At 45.0% G+C, this 27975-nt stretch overlaps 1 protein-coding gene across 4 annotated transcripts in view; it reads right to left on the reverse strand.

The window, feature by feature from the left end:
- The window catches only part of LOC137840388 (kelch-like protein 25), a 197326-nt gene extending 182369 nt beyond the window's left edge, over nt 1-14957 (reverse strand). For all 4 annotated transcript variants that reach the window (XR_011087008.1, XM_068651171.1, XM_068651170.1 and 1 more), the window contains exons 1-4: nt 14762-14957; nt 12637-12903; nt 8678-8956; nt 7883-8185 (exon numbers count right to left, since the gene is read on the reverse strand). Coding sequence is in view for 3 of the 4 variants with exons in the window: in XM_068651171.1 (XP_068507272.1) it covers nt 7883-8185; nt 8678-8956; nt 12637-12903; nt 14762-14813 (901 nt within the window). In the remaining variant the exon portion in view is untranslated. The remainder of the gene's footprint in view (nt 1-7882; nt 8186-8677; nt 8957-12636; nt 12904-14761) is intronic.
- Between the last annotated feature and the right edge of the window lie 13018 nt (nt 14958-27975).

The raw sequence follows: 27975 nt of genomic DNA on the forward strand, positions 1-27975 counted from the left end.
GAACAAGCCAGATATCCCTCCTCTGATGAAGCCTTCAAAGTCCAGGGAGGTTCACAGCACAGAGTTTGGATTCAATGGCGATCTTACCATGGTCAGCTATGTCAGGAAGAAAGGAAAACCTGTTGTGCTCCTGAGCACAATGCACCACGACAAAGTAGTGGATGAAACTAGCGCGAAGAAAAAAACAGAAGGGATCACATTTTACAATAAGACGAAAGGAGGTGTCGACACCACTGACCAGATGGTTGGCACATACACCTGCAAGCGCCAAACACAGAGGTGGTCCATGGTGCTGTGGACATGGATATGATGGATATCGCCACCCTGAATGCCTACACCTTTTTCACAGCTCAACACCCAGATTTCAAGAGTGGCATCTGTTGGGAATAATATACTTTTTATCATTGGAATCTATGTATCTACTTTTGTGTGCAAGATTCTCCGCAGTATGTGACAGTCTGGTCTCGTGATAATGACTTGGGGGCATATGGCCGGCTAATGACTGGAGTCATGAGCCGCGCTATACAATAAGCCCCATAGTTAGCTAGACATGTACAGATCATGAGATTGTCATGGGATGGCTGAAGCAGACAAAGGTCTTATTTAAGTTGAAGTCATGAGATGTAACTATGGAATGTCCTTCCTGTCTGGGAAACTGCCCGTTCATGTACACTTGCCCAATTGTTTCTTTCTCAATAAAAGGCACGGCTAAACTCGAGAAGAGCGCGGATCTCAGCCACACTTGCTGTGTGTCTGGGGTGCGTCCTTCTGCGCAGAAGAAAACGCTAAGCCAAAAAGACCTACCGCCTCTGAGATTGATTTCAGATAAATGTTGTAAACCCAACAGCATCACCAATGCACGACGGCTCTTCCTCAAAGAGCTGTCAAAGGAGCTTGTCACACCACACATGAGGAGTTGGCTGGAACGCTGCCCCCAGCTACAAACCCCGATTACAGAAGAAATGGAAAGGTGTGGGGTGAAAAAACCCACAACCCAGCCACAGGAAAGTAGCAGCCTGGGCCAACCAAAGAGGAAGAGGTGTCAGATCTGCCTAAGCAGAAAAGACCGCAAGGTCAGCAATAGGTGTGGGAAATGCAATGTACCTGTGTACAATGATCACAGCCAGAAGATGGAAGTTTGCCTGAACTGCAGGCAGTGATGAGAAAATGAGACAAAACACACACACACACACTACACACGCACGCGCGTGCGCACACACACACACACACACACACACACACACACACACACACACACACAGTTCAGTTTTTCTATTGTTGTTCCATGTAATTTTTCTTCTTCAAAAATGTTAAAAAGTGAAAAAGAGATATTTCAAACATTAAATCATTATTGTGTAAATAATGTAAATATAATACTGCATGATATGATTATTCTTAAGCAAAATGGCAAAAAATGGCATAAAACGCATTCATTCTAATATGGGTCATTTTAGACCCACTTATGGAAGAAGGTAGGGTTCAGTCACTAATGTATCAAAGTTAAGGAGCATCTCTGCTCCAGTAACTTGGAGCTGTTGGTGGTTAGCATGCGACCATACTACCTCCCGAGGGAATTTTCACATGTTATTGCTATAACTGTGTACATCCCTCCCTCAGCTGTCGCTGCTACCGTTACGAACCGGATCCACTCTACAGTTTCTAGGCTTCAAACCCAGCACCCCCAATCTCTCCTCCTCATCTCCAGGTACTTCAATCATGCTTCCCTGGCCTCTTCCCTCCCCACCCTTTCGCAATGTGTTGACTGCCCCACCAGAAACGATAGAACTTTGGACCTGTTGTATGCTAATTTCAAGGATGCATATTTCACGGATGCATACACCTCATCCTCCCTCCCCCCACTTGGTCGCTCGGATCACAACCTTGTCCATCTGGTTGCAGACTACACCCTGGTGGTGAAACAGCATCCACCTGAGAGGAGGTCTGTGATGTTGTGGTCTGAGGAATCCACTGCCAGGCTCAGAGACTGCTTTGAGAGTACAGACTGGGAAGCTCTCTGTAGCCCCCATGGCAGTGACATTGACAGCGTGACCCACTGCGTTACGGACTACATACATTTTTGTGTGGAGACCACTGTGCCCTCCAAGTTGGTCCGGTGTTTTACCAATAACAAACCCTGGGTGTCGTCCGAGATAAAGGCTCTGCTCAATGAGAAGAGGAGAGCCTTTGGTTCGGGGGATGTGGTGCAGCTGCGTAGAGTCCAGAAGGAACTCCGGCTGAAAATCAGGCAGGGGAAGGAGAACTACGGGAGGAGGCTGGAGAAGCAAATGGGGCTTAACAATGCCAGAAACGTCTGGAGGGGTCTGCAGTCCATCTCAGGCCATGGTAAAGGGGTTGATCGGACACCAGCTGATGGGGACAAGGACTGGGTGGATGAACTCAATCTGTTCTTCAACAGATTTGATTCTGCCTCCCCCCCGCCCCTTCACCTCGCTCCGCACCTCATTCTGCCAACCTTCGACACTCCAGGATCATCCTGGGTCACCTGCGTTCACTAGTGAGAGCGCAGCTGGATCCCCTGCAGTTTGCTTACCGGCCTGGTGTTGGGGTGGACGATGCAGTGATTTATTTACTGCACAGAACACTGCTTCACCTGGAGGACATCGGGAGCACTGGGAGGATCATGTTCTTTGATTTCTCCAGCGCTTTCAACACCATCCAGCCGTCACTGCTTAGGGTGAAGATGGAGAAGGCGGGTGTGGACCAGCGCCTGGCTGCATGGACAACGGACTTCCTTACCGACAGGCCGCAGTATGTGAGGTTACATTGCTGTGAGTCCGACGTGGTGCGCTGCAGCACAGGTGTCCCCCAGGGTACGGTGCTCTCTCCTTTACTTTTCACCCTGTTCACTTCAGACTTTACCCACGACACCGCTCACTGCCACATCCAGATGTTCTCGGACGACACGGCCATTGTTGGATATGTCTCGGAGGGTAACGATCTGGAATATAGGACGGTCACAAGGACTTTGTCAGCTGGTGTGAGTTCAACCAGCTTCAGCTGAACACCAGCAAGACGAAGGAGATGATTGTGAGCTTCGGGAGGACAGCACCCATCTTCACTCCGGTGAACATCCAGGGAACGGACATTGAGGTAGTGGAGAACTACAAATTCCTGGGTGTTCGCCTTAATAACAAACTGGACTGGACTGATCACACCCACGCCCTGTACAAAAAGGGCCAGAGTCGCCTCCACCTGCTGAGGAGACTGAGGTCCTTCGTTGTGTGCAGGGCTCTCCTCCGAACCTTCTATGACTCTGTGGTGGCCTCAGCCATCCTTTACGCTGTGGTCTGCTGGGGTGGGGGCAGTACTGACCGGGACAGGGGGAGACTGAATAAGATGGCCAGAAGAGCATAGCTCTGTCCTGGGCTGTCCCCTGGACTCAATTGAGGTTGTGGGTGAGAGGAGGACGTTGATTAAGCTTAAATCCATCATGGACAACACCTCTCACCCCCTCCATGAGATTGTGCGGTCCCTGAGCAGCTCCTTTAGCGGCAGACTTTTCACCCGCGGTGTAGGAAGGAACGGTTCCGCAGGTCCTTCGTTCCCTCTGCTGTCAGACTTTACAACATGCGTGGCACCTGTTAAATTAATGTGTTTCGTCTCTACTAGCGATACTTGTATTTGTCCTTGTCTGTTTTTTACCCTTTTTTGAAATTATGGCACTTGTTTTATTCTTGCACTCGTATTATTCTTGCACTCATGTGCGCTGCTGTGACAAGTGAATTTCCCGGCTCTGGGATGAATAAAGTTCTATCATCATCATCGTCATCATCATCAATGTAGACAAAACCAAACTGATGGTATTTGGAAACCGTAAAATAGATACACAGGTTCAAGTAACAATAGATAATGTCAATATTGAACAACTTTATGAGATCACATTTTTAGGAGTAATATTAGACATTAAATTCTATTGGAAACTTCATATAAGATACGTTAGAACCAATGTAGCAAGGAGTATTGCAGTACTATGCAGTGCAAAACATATTCTGGAGCAGAGAATGTTGTATACTCTTTAACTTTTTTTTAACATTTCATTGTTACTACTGTCCACTGTTGTGCCGTTTGTCCGATCGTGGTTTGCTTCGTGTGCGCGCCGTTTGATTGACAGCTCCGGCGCGCTCCTTCACGTTTGCCTCGCATCGTACGAGTAGCCGTTACGCAGCGGCACGGCGACTAACGGTAGCCAGCAAATGTATTTTGCTGTCTCGATGACTTATGTTTGGTGTGTTGCCGAGAGTTATTTCATTTATAGTTATTTAGTATAGCGGAACCGTTACGCGCAGTTAGTTACGTAATGTGTGCCCGTCTATTCGTGTTGTGTGACGTCAGAAGTTGAGCGTTCACTTACATGCTGTTTCTGTCGTTCTATAGTAGCCGTTATGCAGCGGCACGGCGACTAACGGTCGCCTGCAAATGTATTTTGTTGTCTCGACCGATGACTTATGTTTGGTGTGTTACCGAGAGTATTTCATTTATGGTTATTTATGATTATGATAGTTTACATATTTAAATGTTCAGATATTAAGATGTGATAGACAGTTTTTGCATGATTTGAATGAGGCAAAATAACGTGCTTTTTCTCTCGAATATATTGTTATAATCATTTGTTTCAGATGTAATTATTTTCCGTATAAAAATTAAATTTGGTGTTCAAAAAGTCTTTTTTAAACTTGAGTCTTGAAAAAGGGGGTCGTCTTAAAATCGGGTTCGTCTTATATTCGGGCCAATACGGTAGTTCTATTTAAAAAAACATGTATAAAGGAATGATATTTGCAAATTACCAAAAAGAGGAAAATGAAGGTGGTTACTGTCTGCGAGGCAGATGTGGTAACCACTCGTGCCGCCCTAAGATTATCGTCTACTAACCTCACTAACGTCAAGGGAGAGAGTAATTCAATCAAAATATTATTAAACTGTTTACTTTGCAGTGTCATTCACACGAAAAAAAAATTGAAAACTCAAAATGTGTTGTGTCAATGGTATTGGCACCCTTTCCTGTAAATCAGTACGAGAACACATAGTGACTCTCCTTTGGTAAATCACACATAAGAATATCTTATTCTAAATTGGCTGTGCCCATGTGACATGAATTAACCACGGAATGATGACTTCCATGTTTTAAAAAGCCAACTGTTATTCTTTTTGTCACAATGGTGAAAACAAAGCAAGTAGTTGTCTGAGGACATCAGTGCTATAATCCGCAAACACATAGATTAAAAGAAAAAAATATTTTGACTGAAAGATTTTTATGCCAACTCGTATTCCCCGGTTCATTTAAGTGCTATGAAACACATTGACAGCAGTTCCTTTTTTGTCACAGTTATTCTCAAATGTTTTCATGTAAAAAGGAGTGTAGACTGTGTACATGCTCTTAGCCCAATAGACCTACCGTATTTTCCGGACTATAACTAACTATAACTATATCCGCTACTTTTTGCACAAGCTTTGAATACTGTGGCTTTTAGTCCGTTGCGGCGTTTCTATGGATTTTCCGTGATTTTTGTGATGTCTCGTTAGCAAAAAGGTTGTGGATCGCTGTTGTGCGGCACTGCTTTGCTGGGCAGAGGGACATGTGACCAGAAACACGGTCACTGGGGAGAAGAGCGATGTGTTGATCATGTCCGTCCGCCAGGCAAATAGTGCCGCACAATTGACACGAACAAGAGACAGAACGAGGCATTACTGGCGCACACGAACAAGAGACAGAACAAGATCAAGATGGACATTTCTAGAGAAAGGAAGCTTTTATACACAAACCTTCATTATAGGGGACAAAATAAATGCATATGATGCCACTCTTAAGTTAACGGCAGTCGATTTGGCTCTTAACGATAGAAGTAGAGGTGCTGCGTCTACTGTTGGAGGTTTCTTCTGGCCACCAGAGGGCACTGGGCTATTGTTGATGACATCATGTTGCGTCACCTTTTTCAGTATTTTTTTTCCGGGTCATGTCTTCTCCGGAGCTTTAGGTGTAGCTCGTATCGCATTGCCAAAAAAGTTAAGTTTATTATGGTCGTCGCTGAGATTTATGCATGTTTGTATGTTTGTAGAGCTCCTTCATCTCTGTCAATTCTGACCCACTCTGATTTACTTCTGATTGACGAACACCAAGGCTTTGGCTAGCTTAATTGGTTGAGAGTAGCATCAGTTTAAGACCTGATGATTTAATTGGTTAGCCTCAAAGAGACCACAACAAACACACGTATAGCCCTTTTTAAATTATTATTGTACTCTCTTTTGTTGCCAACATTTTACACATTCAGTGTTGTATTTTGAGTTACTTTGAAGTAACAATACATTTACTTTGCTATCCAAGCTCTACAGTGACTACTTAACATTGTCTCAAAGTGTCATTTCTTCAGTGTTGTCCCATGACAAGGTTTAATTAAAACATTGCAGAAATCAGAGGGCTGTACTCACTTTTGTGAGATACTGTAAGTCAACGCTCAACTTCTGACGTCACACAACACAACGGCACACATTACATAATTAACTGCGCGTAACGGTTCCGCTAGACTACAACCCGGATTCGGTTGAAGTTAGGAAATTGTGTAAAATGTAAATAAAAACGAAATACAATGATTTGAAAATCCTTTTCAACCTATATTCAATTGAATACACTACAAAGACAACATATTTAATGCTCAAACGCATAAACTTTATTTTATTTTTCAAATAATAATTAACTTCATTTAATTTCATGGCTGCAACACGTGCAGTAGAAGTTTGGAAAGGGCATGTTTACCATTTCGTTACATCACCTTTCCTTTTAATAACACTCAATAAACGTTTTGGAAGAGAGGAGACTAATTCTCTTAGCTTCTCATGTGGAATTCTTTCCCATTCTTGCTTGATGAACCACTTCAGTTGTTCAACAGTCCGGGGTCTTCCCTGTCGTATTTTACGCTTCATAACGCGCCACACATTTTCAATGGGACACAGGTCTGGACTGCAAGCGGGCCAGGGGAGAACATGGATTATTTTACTTCGAAGCCATGCTGTTGTAACACGTGCAGAATGTGGCTTGGCATTATCTTGCTGAAATAAGCAGGGGCGTCCGTCAAAAAGACGTCGCTTGGATGGCAGCATATTTTGCTCCAAAATCTGTATGTAGTTTTCAGCATTTATGTTGCCTTCACAGAAATGTAAGTCACCCATGCCATGGGAACTAATGCACCCCCATACCATCACAGATGCTGGCTTTTGAACTTTGCGTTGATAACAGTCCGGATAGTCCGCTTCCTCTTTGGTCCGGAGGACACAACGTCCATTGTTTCCAAAAACAATTTGAAAAGTGGACTCATCAGACCACAAAACACTTTTCCATTGTGAATCAGTCCATTTTACATGAGCTCGGGCCCAGGCGTTTCTGGATGTTATTCATAAACGGCTTTTGCTTTGCATGGTAGAGTTTTAACCCGCACTTACTGATGAAGTGACGAACTGTATTTACTGACAGTGGTTTTCTGAAGTTTTCCTGAGCCCATTTGGTGATATCCTTTACACACTCATGTCGGTTTTTAAGACAGTGCCGTCTGAGGGATTGAAGGTCACAGTCATTCAGTCTTGGTTTCCGGCCGTGGCGCTTACGTGCAGTTTTTAGCTCTATTACAGAGGGAACTCAAGTCAAAATGTCTCTGAAGTAACATGTTACGTGCCCTCATTACTCCAAACACAATATTATGATTGATACTGCGTTTGTAGAGTAATAATTAAGCAGATGAATCTACCAGTTCTGCTGACTTTTTATCAAGCAATGCCCTTTGCCTTGGATCAAAAATAATGGCAAAAAGCCATTGTGCTTGTCTTGCAAACGTCAAGGCTCATCAGTTGTCTGTGTTTGGTCATTTCCTCTTACCGTAGTTTGTTTCGATCTTGGCGGCGTCTAGTGTGGTGATAATCTTATCAGGAAGTCCTTCGAGCCTGAAGATGCATGCATAGCGGCGCCAGTCTTCAGGTGGCACAGCACTCACATTCAGGCGCACGCTGAGCTGGAAAGTTCCGTCATGGTTGGGGAGCAGCTGGTCGTGCGTCACATGGTCGTGAAGCTGTTCACCGTCGCGCATCCAAAACATGTCTACTATGTTGGGGTAGAATCCCGTGGCATGACATGTAACCAGCGCCGATGGCTGCGTCTGCAGCAGAGCCACCAGGGGCCTCTCTGAGGAAGTGAGACAAAATTAATTCATAGAAATGAGGCTGCATCATAACGCATCTTGCACACCAGTAGTATGCAGTATGCAGTTCTCCCACAAAATTTCACAAGTTTCCGAGTCTAAACCGCTGTTTTCGCATCAATTCAAAGTTTTAATCTAGACTTGCGGTGTGACATTAAAGCAGCAGGGATGTGTTTGAAGCTCACTTTCACCAACATATGAAACTCTACTAAAGTTGTGATAAAACATGACAAACATTCATTTTGCCATGATTAGTGATGACGGCTGAAACAAAACTTCAATTTGAGTGGTCCCTGATTGATAGTGTGAAGATCTCCAAAGAGTGATTCATGTATCAAACTGGCACTTGCCAGATTAATGATCAGTCCTCTATCCCACAAAACCACAAATGCAATTGTCGAGTTTATTTCGCAGGACCTGAGGCCCGTTGATGTTGTGAAATGTGCTGTTGCAAAGTACTAAAGCAAGCAACTCACGTATTCTCTGCAAGACGCTCTTCCCATATTCCAGCATCTTGCAAAGTCGCTGAGGACATTCCTCAAGCAAGCGATGGTCCATGAACTCCAGCCAGCCTTTATTGTGGTTCCACTTGCGGACGGTGGCCTCCAGCTGAGACTGGAGCCAGATCCATCGCCGGTTCTCCATGTCTAGAAACAGCGTGTCGTCGCCATCATAACTATGATGGTTGAAGCCTGACTTTGAGACGCTGTCATCATCATACTCGCAGCCGTGCAGCACCTGGAACACGTGGATGCCTGACCAGGCGCAGCGCGAGGATGCAGTATTAGCTCAGAGCTTTGGTAATTTGCATTACAACACTTTTCCAAAAAGATACCATCTTTCGGCACTCCCATATACAATGAATTACAGTTCCCTTGGCCTTCGAATATTTCACGTGTCTTGAATGTCAGAAGACCATTTTAAGTTTCTCAGGGGTTATGGAGGTTTTCCGTTTGTGTTGTCGTAGTGTCATACGAGCATTAACAGTTTGTGACTGCGCAAGTCGCTGGCCACACATCTTCCCCGATTTACTTTAATATTCAAACTCCATTCTCTCATTGTGACATGACGAGATTCCTTGTCACGTGAGATGTATACAACAGGTGAAGTGTTGTATACAACAGTGAAATTTGCCATTTATCCTGTGTATGTTACATTGATTTTTAACACCGGCATTTAAAAAAAAATAAAAGGCGCGTCGCCAACTTGGTAAGTAAATGGTAAGTATAGTAAGTATACATACACGCAAAGTCGCCTGTTTATCGACATATGTGAAACGCAAGTGCCTGGCAAGCCTGCTTCTCGATGTGTGCACTGTGCAAGGGGAGATGGCTTGAAGCGTAGAAGAGCTCGCTGTCACCCATCCGCTCCTTGTTGAAATGCATGATGCAGAAATTTACAGTAAAAATTAAAATGTATTGTTAAATCATCATCATCATCGGTTTAAAGTCCGTTTTCCAGGCACCGCTGGGTTGGACTGGGTTCTTGATATGGCTTTCTTCCACCGGGAACGGTCCATGGCCATCTCGTGGTTGATGCCGAGTGCCTTCATGTCGGCTGACACGGTCGTCTGCCAGGTCTTTTTAGGTCGGCCACAGGGTCTTGTTCCCTCTACGTTATACGACATAACTTTCTTCACCCAGTCGTTCTCGTCCTTCCTCACTACATGTCCGTACCATCGCAGTCTGCCTCTCCTCACCACATCCACTATGGCCTCCACTCCCATCTTCTTTCTCAGCTCTGCACTGGGTTTTTTCTCCCTCATTGACACCCCACACATCCATCTGATCATCCTCATTTCTGCTCTGTTTAGTTTTTCTTCGTGTTCTGTTTTCAGGGCCCATGCCTCACTTCCGTACGTCATACTACTTCTGACGCAGGCTGAGTACACTTGGCCTCTCATCTTCAGGGACTGGGCCTTAGATGTTAAGAAGGGCACGAGTTCCCTGAATTTCTTCCACCCGCTTCTCACCCTTGTGGTCACTGCTAGGTCCACCCCCCCCATCAGCGTTAAGCATGTCTCCAAGGTAGCAGAAGCTGTCCACCACCTCGTAAATCTCCCCATCTACTATGAGCCCCTCTTGCTCAGCTGGGTCTGCTTGGGCGACTTCTCCCCTGCACCGCTTGCATTTGAAGGTCTCACTTGCAGCTAGTAGGCTGCCTTTTACTCCGCTGCATCTCCGGTGTACCCATCTCTGACAACCCTTGACAACCGGATAGAGTTGGCTTGCACCCCCTTCCCGCAAACTCCACATGGCCATGCTCCTGACTGTGGTACCACTCCCAGGCCAGCAACACCGACCATGACCTTTGATTTTGCCGCATTCACCTTCATTCCTTTCACTTCCAGGCAGGTCTTCCAGGCTGCTAGCTTCCTAGCTAGGTCTTCTCGACTGTGAGCCATCAATACCAGGTCATCCGCGTAGAGCAGCTCCCATGGTAGTCCACCTCTCACTTCCCTCGATACCACATCCATCACGATAGAAAACAATAATGGGCTGAGCACCGATCCCTGGTGCACCCCTACCCTTACTTCAAACCCATTACTGTCGCCAACTCCTGTTCTAACAGCTGTGCATGCTCTGCAGTAGAGAGTCATCACAGCCTTAACCAGTCCCTCTTCCACGCCCGACTTCCTTAGGGCCCATCTCACCACCTCCCTTGCACCCTGTCGAATGCTTGTCCATGTACCTTCGCCATACTTCCTTCACTCCTCTGTTGTCTGTCATGATGTTGCCATCCTCATCCTTTACACAGTTTGCACCGGTCACATCACGCCTCTCCTTAACCATTTGCTTTGCTATCTTGAAAAAGCTCTTTCGTCCTGTCTCACTCTCCAATTCACTTGCAAATTCTTTCCTCTTGGTCTCTTGGGCCTCCCACACTGCTGTCCGTGACGCCCTCCTTGCCTCTACATACCGCGCTCGATCTGCCTCCCTTTTAGATTTCTTCCATACTTTATGGCACCTCCTCTTCTCATTCACCGCTCTTTCAACGCTGTCATTCCACCACTATGTCTCTCTTTGTCTTGCTTTACCCTTTGACCATCCGCACACCTCCTCTGTAGCTTCAAGCAGAGCCTTCTTCATCGCCTGCCACTTGCCATCCACACCACCCGACTCCATCATCTCCTCCACTTCTTCTGCTATATGCTCAATCTTCTCCCTAAACTCGTTTTTACTCCCTGCGCTATGTAGCTTTCACACCTTCAACTTGGGAGGATGCTTCTTAGCCCCCACCTTCTTGATTCGCAGAGTTAGGTCTCCGATGACTAAGCGATGCTGAGACACACACTCTTCTCCGGGGATTGCCTTGGCATCCCTGACCAGGACGCGGTCCTCCTTTCTGACTATGATGTAATCTATTGTGCTCTTGTAGCCACCCGAACTGTATGTTACTAATTTGGCTTCGTCCTTCTTGAAAAGCGTGTTGCACAGCACCAGCTCCAGTGCGTCACCGAACTCTAGGATCCTCTCTCCTTCTGCGTTCCGCATGCCGTACCCCTGTCCCCCATGTACACCCTCAAAGCCATCTGACTCCCTCCCCACGTGTCCATTTAGATCACCTCCCAGAATTATGACCTCATTCTGGGGGATCCCTGACAGCACCATGATGGCCTTGTCCCAGAACGCATCCTTCTCGTCCTGACTTCTGCCAACTTGAGGGGCATAGATTGAAATTACGTTTGTCAGGCGCTTCCCAACGATCAACTTCACAAAGATGATCCGCTCATTTACCCTGCTAATGCTTAGCACTTGATCTATCCACTTTTCAGCGATAAGTACTCCAACACCACCAGTCCCTTCATTGCAGCCTTGCCAGAAGAACTTGTACCTTCTGCCGATTGCACCCAGCATCCTTGCTTTTCCACCCTTCCATCTCGACTCCTGGACACAGCAGACATCCACCCTTTTCCTGTGTAGAGCCTCAACCACCTCCCCGGATCGGTGCGACATGCTGCCGATGTTCCATGTAGCCACCCTAACACGTGCCTCCTGCCCCTCTCTATTCCGGTTCAGGCCTCCTCGCAGTCCATCGGGCTGAGAGCCGTCATGTTAAATGTATTGTTATATCAACAATGGATGACATCAAATGCAGTCAAATAGATCACCAATGTGGCATGCAATGTAAAAGCTTATACAGTGAATGCATGTGTATGTGCATGCATTAACACTGTACACAGTATGCTTATATAAATACTGGCATTGATCTCACTTTTTAAAAATAAACCAATCCATTTAAACATTCAAATGGGCCTATGCTGTGTCCAGACTGCATAAGAGGTTAAACAGCTGCACAACAATATGTGCCAAAGAAGCCTTTTTTTAAGAACAATAACACCTTGTTGTTACACTGCTAATAGCTTTCTTTGATAACATTTTGAGAAGACTAAACAAAGCTATACTGTAGAAGCGGAGAGGGAATGTTCACCCACCGTGTGATTGGTTGAATCTATCCTTAAGTATTGCCATGTTAATGTTTCCAAAGTGTTCCTGTCCTTGCCAGAAGTTTGTCTGCTTTTCCCAGTAGTCAGGTTCTTTGCGAGTGACGGCGTCCATCCAGGCCTGTTTGGCCACGGTCACCTTGGTGCGGCTGTCGTAATGTTCCGTGATGACACCGTCCACCATCACCACCGCCATCATGGATGGAAGACGCGGGATGTTGCTGGTCACTGTGTACACATGCCACAGAGAGTGGAGGGCTGCGCATAGCACAAAGCACTTATTAGCATTAGAGGTACAAAAATTCTGTGATTTTTTTTTTTAGGATAATTTGTGTGGCATTTCATACCTTCTACAATATTACCGGTGTACTATTTTTGGTGATAAAACTTTGAAATATCAATTAATACTGTAGGTGTTGCAACTTATAGGTTTTGAAGGAAGAATATTTTATTATCTGTGAAAATATATGGTTTCAGTAAAGCCTTGGTTTCAGTTAATTCTTATTTTGTCATATATTTTACTTTTATGCAGTTCTAGTAGCTTTTGTTATGACACAGAGGTTAGACTTCGAGTGTTGAAGTGGCTTGTGACGTCATAAGAGGGGGACAGAGAAAAAAGCTACTGAGTGGATGTGCGTTCGATGGGAAAAAAAATGCTTCGTGTAATCTCCGAGTCAACCGAGGAAAGTAAAGTTGTCGAAATGAAGAACGCAAATGTGATGCGTCTTTCTTTTTGAGGGTGCAACATCGGGACATGATGAAGTATTCCGTATAAATAAATGATTGTGTCCCTTCAGGTGTATGCACATTCTCTAATGCATACCAACAATGTCAGTGACCAAAAGCAGCGCTGCAACATCTAATAATGAACACCCAATTTTAGACCACAATAAGGGGCTCCTTTTGCGGCCAATACAGTGTCAATTCGTCTTTGAAATGACATGTGCAGTGGTCAGAGGGATGTAAAGCCATACTTCTTGCAGGATAGTGGCCAGGCCACTACGTGATGCTGGTGGAGGAAAATGTTTCCTGACTCGCTCCTCCTTTCATTGCCAAACCCCTGTTACTTTATCTCGAAATAAAGATTTATTACCTAATGGGGAACCTGCTTCTGTTGTGCAGCGGTGGTTTGGCTGCACAAGATTAGATATGCTGTACATTAAAATACTATCATTTACAAATTATTCGGCAAAACCTTTACATCCAAAGGTGAAAAAACAAATGAGCAGGCTATTGAGACACATGAGGAGGACGGATTAAAAATGTTTCCATTATTTGTAATGGGAAAAATAGATTCGGAATTCGACCGATTTGCTTCTCGAACCGCCTTCTGGAACGGATTGTGGTCAAAACCCAAGGTTTGACTGTATTTTTGCTATTCTTGTTAAAATCACACTTACATGTGAATTGGGAAATGACAATAATAACACATAGTGAACGCCAAATTGAGCAAATTGGCTATTTCAGACGTGTGTGTCAAACTGGTAGCCCTTTGCCTTAATCAGTACCCAGGAAGTAGCTCTCGGTTTAAGAAAGGTTGGTGACCCCTGACCTATAGGGTTACCAAGATTAGTCGACAAATCATGAGGATGCTGGCGATCGAAATCATTTTGAATCGTGGTTTATTCATGCATTTATTTATTTGGCAGAGCATTTGTTTCGGAAATGCCTTGTGCCCTGCTTCTACCACTGGCTTTGAGCCTTGATTTACAGACGTTGCAGTTGTGGTAATCCGGGTGATCTGTGATATAAATAGAAACATTTTGGGTAATTCGGTGACATGGCTAATCAGCGTTAGTGTTAGTCCAAAAATACCGACTACGATGCAAACCTCCCTTTCATGACATCGCAGCGGTAATAAACCAGCATCGAATAAGAAATGACGTTGTGGCTGATGCCTGACTTCATTTCTATGGCTATGGGGGCATTAGCAAATTCATGATTATTCGAAAGTCTGATGCCTGATTTCATTTCTAACATACGGACAGTCATGTCTGGAAACTAGCTGTGGTTAGGACACACAAGCTACCGTGTGCGCCAAGGTTGTTCGAAAACTTTTCTAGGACTGTGTGTTTCTAACATTCGTTAACATTTTTGCTATAGTTCGCGATCTTACCGGCAGAGGTGACGTGACTCCAAATCAACACAAATGAAGCCACGTTGTTCATGTTGCGAGCTCACAACACACACCGACGTTACAACAACATTCAGCCTGTGAATTTTGACACAGCAATTATTTTCAAGTGCTAGTTGTCAAGTGGGAATGTCTTCTTCTTGTTGTGTAGCAGTAGCAAACAACCTTAGGTGCATTACCGCCACCTTCTGGAATAGAGTGTGGATCTTTTTTTTCTTTACTTTGTTTTAGAAAGGGGCGGCCCGGTGACGCACTGGGTAGCACGTCCGCCTCACAGTTAGGAGGGTAAGGGTTCGACTCCACCTCCGGCCCTCCCTGTGTGGAGTTTGCATGTTCTCCCCGTGTCCGCGTGGGTTTTCTCTCACATCCCAAAAACATGCTTGGTAGGCCAATTGTGCACTCCAAATTGCCCCTAGGTGTGAGTGCGGATGGTTGTTTGTCTCTGTGTGCCCTGCGATTGGCTGGCAACCGGTTCAGGGTGTCCCCCGCCTACTGCCCGATAACGCCTGGGACAGGCTCCAGCACGCCCGCGACCCTCGTGGGGACAGAGCGGTACAGAAAATGGATGGATGGATGTTTTAGAAATAAAAAAAATTAAAAAACAGCTCAGTGGCCTAGTGGTGGAGTATCCGCCATGAGACAAACCCCGGTCGGGTCATACCAAAGACTATAAAAATGGGACCCATTGCCTCCCTGCTTGGCACTCAGCATTAAGGGTTGGAATTGGGGGGTTAGATCATCAAATGATTACCGAGTGGAGCACCGCTGTTGCTCACTGCTCCCCTCTCCCCCAGGGGATGGATCAAAATCACACGGGGATGGGTTAAATGCAGAGGACAAATTTCACCACACCCAGATTTGTGTGTGACGATCTTTTTTTTATGACTTTATATCTCATTACCCTATTTCACACACGGATGGCTTCAGGCTTGACAACCACATCGACTCGGTAGTTCAGATGCGACACAACGTAATAAAGAAAATAACGGTAATATAACATCCATCCATCCATCTATCTATCCATCCCATCATTTTTCTGAACTGCATTTGACACAAGGTTCGCTGGTATGCTGGAGCTTAACCCAGCAGACTTCGGGCAGTAGGCGGGGGACACCCCGAACGCCAATTGCAGGGCACACAGGCAACCATTCGAGCTCAAAACCACAATTTACGAGTAATCTGGAGTGGTCGACTGCAATATTGATACTGTAATGTAATATTGTGCCTCAATAGGTAAGTTAGTTTTGTTTGTTAGTGTTTGCTCATTCAATTCACATCAAGATTAACAACTAACCGCACAATAATATTGAAATGTTTATTTTACTGATGTAAATAAATGTACTCAGGTAAGCTCTCAATAGTACCAAAAATATTTTGTTTTTTAGAAATATTTTTATTTTAATGAAAATACTTTGTCTTACGATGAACACACGTCACATAACTTTATATACAGAACAGAAACACTGCACTATCGATAAAACACAAACACTGCAAACAGTAATTGAAGAGGATTTCTACTATACAGGTTGGGTTGAGTCGAGTGGTGACCGTGAAACATTTGAGTCACCACAGGGCTATCATCTTAATCAGAAATCTTGCCCGCGGGTACATCAGGCCAGCTGGATGTCGCGGGGGAAAACGGTGACGTGCGTGGATGACACTGCAGAGTGAAGCTTAGCACTCACATAATTGGCTGCCTGGTAAAGAATTGGGCGGGGCCAAGAAATTGTTTTTTAGAAATATTTTTATTTTAATGAAAATACTTTGTCTTACGATGAACACGCGTCACATAACTTTATATACAGAACAGAAACACTGCACTATCGATAAAACACAAACACTGCAAACAGTAATTAAAGAGGATTTCTACTATACACGTTAGGTTGAGTCGAGTGGTGACTGTGAAACGTTTGAGTCACCACACGGCTATCATCTTAATCAGAAATCTTGCCCGCGGATCCGTCGGGCCAGCTGGAGGTCGCGGGGAAAAATGGTGACCCGCTTGGCGTGGATGGCGCACAGGTTGGCATCAGAGAACAGCAACACCAATAAGGCCTCAGCCGCCTGTAAAGATCCCAACAAGTCGTCAATGTGTAAGCCGACCCAAGTGTCCTGCTGCGTGCAGCGTCGGCAAGGCCAGCGCAGTATTTTGGGTTGCAGTGAGTCGGCAGGGGGAAATGGGGCATCACCGATTGTCACTTGCGTACACGCCAGAGTTGGTCAGGGATCGTTCAATGTCCCAAATGTTCACCTAACGTTCACCAACTTTTTTAGGAAGTTGTTGTCGCAATAAAATTTTGAACATGCTAAAAACTCCCTGTTCAAAATTTTTGTCGGGTAACATTTACGATCAACTGCGTGAGAAAGCTAAACATTTCCACTCATACTCGCTGGCTCTTGATGAGAGCACAGACGTCACTGACACGGCGCAGCTTGCAATATATCTCCGTGGTGTTGGCAACAATTTTGAAGTTACGGAGGAGTTGCTCTCAGTGATTCCAATGCATGGCCAGACCACCGGTCAGGAGATAGATATTCCGACAGCTGTGTGATTCCATTGAGGATGCCGGCTTACAATGGAAACGTTTGGCCGGAATAACTACCGACGGAGCGCCATCAATGACGGGGAGAAAAAACGGACTTGTAGCACTTGTTCAAAGAAAACTGGAAGAGGAGGGTGTGGAGGATGCCATTGCTCTGCACTGCATTATCCATCAGCAGGCCCTTTGCAGCAAAATCCTGGGGTTTGACAAGGTGATGTCTGACGTTGTGAAAATGATCAACCATATCAGATCCAGGGCTTTAAAGCACCGACAGTTCCGCGACTTTTTGGCAGAAATAGAGTCGGAATATGAGGACGTGCTCTACTTCACCGAGGTACGTTGGCTCAGCAGGGGGAAAGTCTTGAAGAGGTTTTTTGAGTTGAGAGAAGAGGTGAAATCCTTCATCGAGAAGGATGGGATGCCTGTTCCTATGCTAAGTGATGCTAAATGGCTGATGGACTTAGCTTTTCTTGTTGACATCACACAGGAGTTGAATGTACTGAATAAGAAGTTACAAGACCAGGGCCAGCTTGTCAGTGCTGCATATGACAATGTCAGAGCATTCTCCAGGAAACTTGTGTTATGGAAAGCCCACCTTTCTCAGAAAAAACTCTGCCATTTCCCAGCTTGCAAGACACTCATGGATTCTGGCACAGCATTCAGTGGTGAGAAGTATGTTGATACCATTGGGAAGCTACAAGAAGAATTTGATCACAGGTTTGCAGACTTCAAGACACACAGAGCCACTTTTAACATTTTTGCTGACCCCTTCTCCTTTGATGTTGAGGATGCCCCCCCTGTTCTGCAGATGGAGCTAATTGACCTGCAGTGCAATACTGAACTCAAAGCCAAGTTCAGGGAAGTGAGTGGAAGAACAGTGGAGCTTGGACAATTTTTGAGAGAACTGCCCCCCAGCTTCCCTGAGCTTTCCAGGATGTTCAAGCGGACCATGTGCCTTTTTGGCAGCACCTATCTGTGTGAAAAGCTCTTCTCCACAATGAAGATGAGCATCTTAAAGCCATACTGAGGGTCTCAGTTGCCTCCTCCCTCAAGCCAAATGTGGCTCAGATGTGTGAGAGGAAGCGCTGCCAAGTCTCTGGCAGCAAGGAGTAGGAGGAAGTAGAAATGAAGCCTATGTTCTGAAGAACTGTTCCTGTTCTTCATGTTCTGCATGTTCTGACTGTTAATTTGTTCAAATTGAGAAGATTGGATCAGTTGACCTTTTTTATGGGTTACTTTTGTGGATTACGATTTGATGCGGCCCAGCCTCACCCAGACTCTACCTCCAGCGGCTTCCAGGTAAGTTGAGTTTGAGACCCCTGGTTTAGACTAAAGACCTTGTTCAACTTCAACTTGTCCTAAGCCTCAATAGGATTCGAGATGAACAGTGGCCTGAAGACCACGAGGGTACAACATTACATGACAAAATATTGAATCCGTTTGTTCTGCTCTACACGGGACAGTACGACCTATTGGACCGCGGGTTTTCCGGTTTAATAGTTTAAGTTACACGGATACATTTACAAACCAGCATGTGTATTTGCCTGTCCGAGCAGGAGGAAAACCCACTCTCTGCGAGCTCATGTTCAGTCGATGTTGTGCTTCGGCTGGCACTCACGTTGTTGCAACTGTAGCTGGGTAAAATTGCAGCCAAGGTTGCTAGGACTGGTCATCACTGATTGAGCTTCTTATCACTTGTTATTGTTAGCAAAAAAGATCACTTTTAATTGTCGCCAGTCACAAGTTACGTTTGAGAAGCTCAGATGCAATTTAAAACTTTTACTGCTCCCTATTATAGGAGAGATCAGAATCATACCCCTCAACCCGTGTTAGTCCCTCTAATAACCATTGCTTTAAATGCTTATTTTTTTCCAGGGAAGGACCATTCATAGTCCTGGTCTCATGAAATGAAAATGCAAACCATATATTCAAAATGCAAAAAGGTTGTGTCCTACACCCCACCAAAAGAACTTCGGACATCACGTGACTGATCCCATTTATTTTCGTTTATGCACACATCCTAACGGCATAGTCGCGGCAGTTAAAATAAAAAAATAATTGCAGAACAACATACAATAGTAATTTGTAAATTAAATGCATAGTCGCAGCAGTTAGAATGAATAAAATAATTGTAGACCTACATACAACACTAATATTTGCAAAATAAAAACTTCTCGGGCGAAATGCATCATAATTAGCTGTTCAAAGGTAATACTTCCTGTCCTACGCATCGTGGGCAATGTAGGCTGACTAGAAAGCTTCAAAATGAACTTACTAGTGAACATGTAAGCTAAAAAGACATTTTACGCGCATGTGACAGTCACATTTTGACCTCACAGTGTAATTTCTTTATTGGTCACAAGCAAATTGATTAAAAAGAGGAGTCAAAAATGTTGGAACATGATATTGGTGGTCACATACTACAGTTTACATGTTGACATAATGCAAATGTACACTGGTTGCACCAGTTATGTTTCTTTTTTTTTTTATCTCACTATTTCACTTGTCAAATTCAGAATTGCTGAACGGGAATGAATGGGGTTCTTCAAAAGAAGACTTTGTTGGGCATATTGTTTTTGTTTGATTCCCCCCGACTGTAACATTTTGCCCTACAGTACTTCAAACAACCGTCTAGCCCATGGGTGGGCAAACTTTTTGACTCGCGGGCCAGAATGGGTTCTAAAATTTGACAGAGGGGCCGGGCCAGGAGCATTTGGACATGCAATGTAATTTATTAAACCTGGGGATTGAAATGTATGAAAAACAGAGACAATTGAAGGCGCAAATTTGAAGAAATCAACGTTTACTGGAAAAAGATCAACGGAATCATTTTCAACATTCAGAACATATTATTACCCAACAAAAGAAAGCGGTCTTTAAATTGAGAGCGATGTGCGGCATGTTAATTAAGCTACTGTACCACTGCTGTTTGTAAATGCGCATCTTGCTATTTTTTTCATAACACAGTAGAGAAACTCACATTTCAATATGAACAGTGTTGTTGTTCTCCCTTTTTTGCCAGTGCATCAAAGTTTGGAGTTAGTTTCGTTGTCACAATTCTCAGAATAGATCTGAGGTGTTGGTCAGTTCACTGGGCTCTGTGGCAGGCTTTGTTCATGACGCTGAAAGTCTGCTCACAGTGTACATATGTCGGTTACAATGGTACAGGAGTAATTGACGATGTAAGTGGGTCTCCTAACAAGAGAAATGAACGATCACATGGACAATTAAGGACAATGAAGTATTGCTCCAAATATTCGTTTAAATTCCTTTAGAGGTCCGTTTTCGCGTGTTAGCACGATCGCGAATTACCATCTTTCCGCTAACTCGTTAGCCTGCCCAGTACTTCTTGTTAACATGTTACACGCACACCAATTATCCGCGATAAACGAGGGATTACTGTATACAACGTTTCTTTGTTTACACCTTGTTATAGTGTTGCTCACTCTAATTTCTTTGCAAGAACCACACGTGAGACAGTTTGGCCATTTTACGCTTGCAAGCGGAGATGCCATCAGCACCCTGTGTGATGCAGAGATGCTTGAAGAGCAGTCTGACTTAAACCTCTTGCAAGGGCATATTTATTGAGAGAAAACAGGGTGGGGGTGAGAGTGGACAAGTTTGGTGTTCACCTCAGCAACTGGTTAATCAGTGCAGAGGGTCTTAACTCTTTATTTTACAAGGTTGTGGAAACAGAAACTAGTGGCGCATTTTAGATAACTAACTAAGCAAGAATGTTTCCACATCTGTTGGATTTTATCCACAATTTAGGGAGCGCGCTGTCTGCGCCTCACGGCAAAATCCATTGCCAATCACCTGTTATCCAATTTACTCACTGCGTGCTCGTTTGATTTCTTCAGATTTAGGAAAATGCTAAGACACTGAAGCAGAAATTAGACTTACACAGGTTGGTTGACTTCAATCACAATTCTTGTTAAGAAAGCTCTGTTTTCAGGAAAGTACAATACAGTGCTGGGCCCTTCGTGCAACCATGCTCAAGAGCAGAAAGTCTCCATTCAGAAAGGCAACGTTCAAGGTTCTTTGGTCAGCTTATATTCAGTTGCACATTGTGGGCCGAGTTTGATGGGTGATGAGTCTTTGGGGTGGGGCAAGTTCGCAGTAGAGTTTGATTCCATGGGAGTGGGTGCTGGTTCGGTGAGAGCTGGTTCCGTGGGATTGGGTGCTGATCATGGGCGATTCGATGTGTTGTTTTCCATCCCATCTTTCGGCCTTGGCGATCGCCTTGGCTGTTTTCCTCCTGGCTTTCTCCCTCTGGCACCTCTGCTGGTTTTATCTCCAAATGACCTTCCTGTAAACATTCTCCTCCATTCTTGCACATACACTGTCGCACCTCATCCATTCATCCTTTCAATTTTGTCATTTTGTACGGAATTATGTGAGCTTTTGGCTGTGACATTGTTAGGGTTTTTCAGATTATCCTTATCGTATGATTATGTTGGAATGCAACCGGTAATAAATAACCTACCTTGTCTCATCCTACACAAGGTCGTAAAACATCCCCTGACTAGAGCACAAGGGCTTCCTATTCAGTCTACTCTTGCCCCCACTCTTTCTCTTAATAAATATGTCCTTGCAGTTGGGAGGGTTTTCAGACTTCATTCCTTGAGCGAGTGAACTCTCCACCTGCAGGTGTCTAAAAGAACTTGCTTGTCTCCCGTGTGGTTCTTGCAAAATAAGTTGGAGTGAGCAAATCTCTAACAGACATCATCAATTTATTGATGTTCCCTGACTATGCCAAGTTTGTACTCACCACTTACCATGTTTTTGTTTGTTTGTTCTTTTGATACTCCATGCACTTGCTTACGTCATCATATTATTAGTTTAATCATGCTTTCAGCCATATCTTTTCTTTGTTAGGCAAAATATTTCCCTCTGTCCAGAACATTCAGTAGTAATAAAAAACTGGTGTCTAGCATTAGTCAAAACCAGGGCTGTGGACTCGGACTCGGGGACTCGGACTCGGTCATTGTTGCCGGACTCGGACTCGGTGCTGATTTTGACCGAGTCCACCGAGTCCGACAATAAAAAAAATACGTTCAATTTTATTTTCATCATGCTGCTGCGCGTAGGAATACTGTCCACAGCCCTGCTTACGATCAATGCGGCCACGTTGAGTTGCACTTAGGCTAATGTTTACATTATGTACCAATGTCAAGGACGATTATGTCACCCAGCTTATATCATTGATGTGTTTTGATAGTTGTGGGGTCGTCACTAATTATTTGTGTTTAGATAAATGTCTGAGCTATAATGGTGTAATTAATGATTAAAAAATATTATCTTACATGTCCTGTGTTTCAGAATGTTTATTTAATTGGGCGAGAGTGTGTGTTTTCAAGCGTTTTGCCTCATGGCAATGGCACTCAGGGCTAAGGGTGGGCTTCAATGACTATTTTTGTAAAAACACGCATTTAATACCATGTCAAATAATATATTAGAGTGTAGGTTATGTTCCAATGTATCCACTTCTATCGGTTAAATTGTCAACCGTACATTTATGACTACGCCATGAGTGATCTACGTTATGAAGTAGCACAACTCCGGTAGGGCAGGGAAAATGTTATCGATCCGACGTCCAATTGGAACGTCGCCTCACTTTTACGTCCGCGCTCTCAGCAAGGGATCCTATATAAGCCGAACCAGCCAGTGTGAAAGCAGTTGCGTTCGTTCTGATTTTGATCTAAATTAGCCTTGAACCGACTAAGCAGTCACATGAATTAACAGAAAAAATGGACAGCCGGACTTGGACTCGGACTCGGTGGTCAAGAGGCCGGACTCGGACTCGGTGCAAAAATCCGACCGAGTCCACAGCCCTGGTCAAAACATAAGATACAATCAAGTACTGAACATTTTCAAACGACTTTGGCAGTGTCCGTGATTTAGAAAATCATCAGGCATGAATTAAACAGTTCCTTAAGGGTCATTAAGCTATTCAGGCAATATATCAAAAAACATTTGTTATTTCAAAGTGCTCAGAAATATATATCGGATCATAAAGTTATAAAAACCTTTCTCATTACCACTTATCAAAAATGTCTAGTTATGTCTTCTTTATTGATTTGGTGTGTAGGTATAAATTATATGCTTAAAATATTTATTTTATTGATTTAATATGTGAATATACTTGTCTGCTTATGTACTTTATTCAATGAGGTTTGAGCATATCTGTTTTTGTAGCTAGTTAGGACTTTTTGTATTTCGACCCCATTCCTTCAACATCATTTGGAAAGTTTCAACAACTGAATGTGGAAACTTTCCAGAGTCAAGGAAAGGTTAAAGGTTTTAACAAACTTAATAATTCTAGTCTACATTCCAACATACTCATACAATCAAGATAATTTGTCAACCCTAACACACCTATTATATCTTTAAATATTAAGGCTTTTCAATACAAATATATTTATCAAACAAGAGAAAACGTAAGAGTAAACCTTTTACTATAAGGACTGAGTGAACAACTACGTAACCATTGTATTTGCACACTTCCATAACCTGTAAGAAATGTGAATCTCCTTGCCGTTGATAAAACCTCTACCTGCCACAAAATAAGCTGTCATCCTGTCATCTTTGGCCTGTTTGATCCCATGCCGCAACTTCTTCCTGCTCTCTCTGTCCTCCTTAGACAGGTCCTCGCTCCGGCGCCGCTCCCAGGAGCGCAGATAAGCGTTGTTCCTCGCCTCCTGCCTCACAATCTATCTGTAGTGCCGAGCTGTGAATCAGAAGTTGATCCAGCGAGGCTGTCCATCTGGTCGCTTTCTACCCAACTTGTGATCAACAACGTCAGGGATTTTCTCCTTCTCACCTGGGAGTAGATGCTGGCAAATGCCGATAATCTCCTCCCGTACGTTCTCCCTATTGGCTTCAGGCAATCCCTTCAATATGAGATTCCACCATCGTCCATACGTCTCTTGATCCGAGATCATGCATTTCTTAGTGCATTTCAATTGGCTCACAATTTGCAAATCCATCAAAGTCATTCTTTCATTCAGTAGTTTAATATCGGCAAGTATCACCTCACTCTTTCTCTTGAGGGCGTCAGTTTTGATCAGATATCATCAGAGGGAAGACTAGGTTTTTCAGCAAGAGGAGGCTTGGTAGGAGTCATAGGTAGTGGCGGGAAGTTATCTTTGTTAGAGATTCGCTCACTCCAACTTATTTTGCAAGAACCACACGGGAGACAAGTAAGTCCTTTTAGACACCTGCAGGTGGAGAGTCCATTCGTCGCTGTGCGTGCAGCGATGTTCGAATGGAGGTCTGAACCCTTCTTCCTGCAAGGGCATATTTATTAAGAGAAACAGAGTGGGGGTATGAGTAGGCTGAATAGAAAGCCCTGGTCCTCTAGTCTAAACATATCAGGGGATGTTTTACGACCTTGTGATAAAGAGGACAAGGTAGGTTATTTATTACCTGTTGCATTCCAACATAAGCATAAAACTAATCCAGCTAGGTTATTTATTACAGGTTGCATTCCAATATAATCCTACGATAAAGATAACCTGGAAAACCCTGACAATCTTCATCTCGTATGTTTGAGCATTCCATCCCAGAAGCACAGTTATGTTCCTTAGCATGGGTTATTTCCACCCCACGACCATTATCGCCACTAGCTGGGTCTTCTCGGCCGGATTTTAGTAGTTGAAAAATGACAACAAAAGGTCACAAAAGTTCAGAAATCTGTAAAAAAGTATAGAATATTTCTCTCACACCTTATCTCGTTGTTAGTGTTATTGAAAGTATAAAATAGGGATTTATGTGCTGAGAGCTCAAAAAAGTCCATCTTATCACGCCGCCATCTTGGAAGCCTTCCATTTGGTTCTCTTCTTCTCCACACAGTCCACCGATACACGATGTGGTGCGTTCTCGAAGCTGATTGGCTGACGCGAGGCGTAACGCGTCAAAAGTTAACTTCACTTCATATCCCGCGGAGAGGTGGGATGAACGTTTCAATTCCGACTCCGGCTTTCCTCTATGGAGCTCCAGCACGCCTGCGACCCTCATGAGGATAAGCGGCTTGGAGAATGAATGAATGAATGAATGAATGAATGAATGAATGAATGAATGAATGAATGAATGAATGAATGTGGATAACAGAAAATTATTCTATTGTCTCAAAGCAAAGATAAATTGATTTTTAAAAAAGTCAATCTATTTTGTATTTATATCGATCACGTTTACCATGCATCATGGAGGCCAATCATGACTGCCTAGCTCAAAAGATTAGGTCAATGTGGCAAGTAGACATTTGAAAAATTTAATGATGGTAGGTGGAGAACTCTAGTTATAGATTAGTTTCGATGCATCACGTGTTACCATCACGTGTGAAAATCGCAATTGTATTTGTCTGAATAATTTGGACACAAATCTCTCCTGATAAGGTTTAAGGGGGCAACTACTTTTTTCAGAGGGTGAGATAGGTATGGATCTTTCTTGGTAAATACAATTAATTTAGAAACAGCATTTTATGTATCCTTGGGTTGTCCAAGTGTGATATTAACATTGATTGGATGAAATGAAACCTTTGTGTGTGATAAATATGCATATAACACAGAAATAAGTTAAGGGGCAAATACCTTTTCACAACAGTAATTTTGAGACGCCGTACTTGATTTTTAAAAAAGTCAATGTCATGGATCTTGATGGAGCAGGGCGACCAAATGCAGCTTGGACCAGGGTTTATTGGAGAAAACAAAACAGACTCGGCAAACTGACATGACTTAACAAAATAACTAGAGGACTAACCGACAGGGACGTGACACAAAGGACGTGAAGACATTAAACGACAACAAGAACCAAAAAGTCATCAAGACAACAACAATGATCCAACCGGGCGTGAGGGGCAGACAGGACTTATATGCACGACAGGTAACAAGAGGCAGGTGAGAATAATCAAACTGATCATGGGCACACAGGAGGGGAGGGGCGAGCTCACAGACAGAAACCATGACAACAGACACGAAGCGCACCAGTCCAAATGGCCTCACCGGCCATGGCAAAGTCATAGCCGCGGCCGGCGGCAACTCTGGGGACATGAACCGCAATCGGCGGCGACTCTGGGGACACGAACCGCAATCGCCGGCAACACTAGGGTCACGAACCGCAATCGGCGGCAACTCTAGGGACACGAACCGCAATCGGCGGCAACTCTAGGGAGACGAACCGCAATCGGCGGCAACTCTAGGGAGACGAACCGCAATCGGCGGCAACTCTAGGGAGACGAACCGCAATCGGCGGCAACTCTAGGGAGACGAACCGCAATCGGCGGCAACTCTAGGGACACGAACCGCAATCCGCGGCAACTCGAGGGACACGAACCGCAATCCGCGGCAACTCGAGGGACACAAACCGCAATCGGCGGCAACTCTAGGGACACGAACCGCAATCGGCGGCAACTCTAGGGACACGAACCGCAATCGGCGGCAACTCTAGGGACACGAACCGCAATCGGGGGCAACTCTAGGGACACGAACCGCAATCGGCGGCAACTCTGGAACACGAACCGCAATCGGCGACAACTCTGGAACACGAACCGCAATCGGCGGCAACTCTGGAGCACGAACCGCAATCGGCGGCAACTCTGGAGCACGAACCGCAATCGGCGGCAACTCTGGAACACGAACCGCAATCGGCGGCAACTCTGGAACACGAACCGCAATCGGCGGCAACTCTAGGGACACGAACCGCAATCGGCGGCAACTCTAGGGACACGAACCGCAATCGGCGGCAACTCTAGGGACACCAACCGCAATCGGCGGCATACGAAAAGTAAGAGCCGCAATCGGCGGGGTTTGGAAGTCCGGACCGCGATCAGCGGCATTCGGAATGCGGGGCTGTGTGCAGCTGGATCAAAGTCTGGCGACGGTCGCGGGTCCAGCGGAGCTGGCTTGAAGTCTGGCGACGGTCCCGGGTCCGGCGCAGCTGGCTTGAAGTCTGGCGATGGTCGCGGGTCCGGCGCAGCTGGCTTGAAGTCTGGCGACGCCCGCGGGTCCTGCGACGCTGGGGTGGAGCCCGATGGCGGCCGCGAGTCTGATGGCGCCGGGAGGCACTCCGATGGCGGCCGCGGGTCCGGCGTCGCGCGTGCGAAGTCCGATGATGGTCGCGGAGCAGATGGCGCCGGGAGGAATTCCGATGGCGGCCGCGAGTCCGGCGTTGCTGGAGCGAAGTCCGATGGTGGCCGCGGAGCCCATGGCGCTGGAACAAGCTCGGATGACGGACGTGGATCGGTCGTCGCGGACGAGATCTGGTGGTGGAGGGGGTCCAAGCACTGGTCGCTGTAGTGGTCGGATCATTCTGTCACGGATCGGATGGAGCAGGGTGACCAAATGCAGGATTTATTGGAGCAAACAAAAACAGACTCGAAAAACTGACATGACTTAACAAAATAACTAGAGGACTAACCGACAGGGACGTGACACAAAGGACGTGAAGACATTAAACGACAACAAGAACCAAAAAGATATCAAGACAACAACAATGATCCGACCGGGCGTGAGGGGCAGACAGGACTTATATACACGAGAGGTAACAAGAGGCAGGTGAGAATAATCAAACTAATCATGGGCACACAGGAGGGGAGGTGCGAGCACACAGACAGAAACCATGACGACAGACAAGTAGTGGAACGGTTGGGGATGA

This window comes from Syngnathus scovelli, chromosome 6 (genome assembly GCF_024217435.2).
Source record: "Syngnathus scovelli strain Florida chromosome 6, RoL_Ssco_1.2, whole genome shotgun sequence".
In the NCBI taxonomy this organism is placed as follows: Eukaryota; Metazoa; Chordata; class Actinopteri; order Syngnathiformes; family Syngnathidae; genus Syngnathus; species Syngnathus scovelli.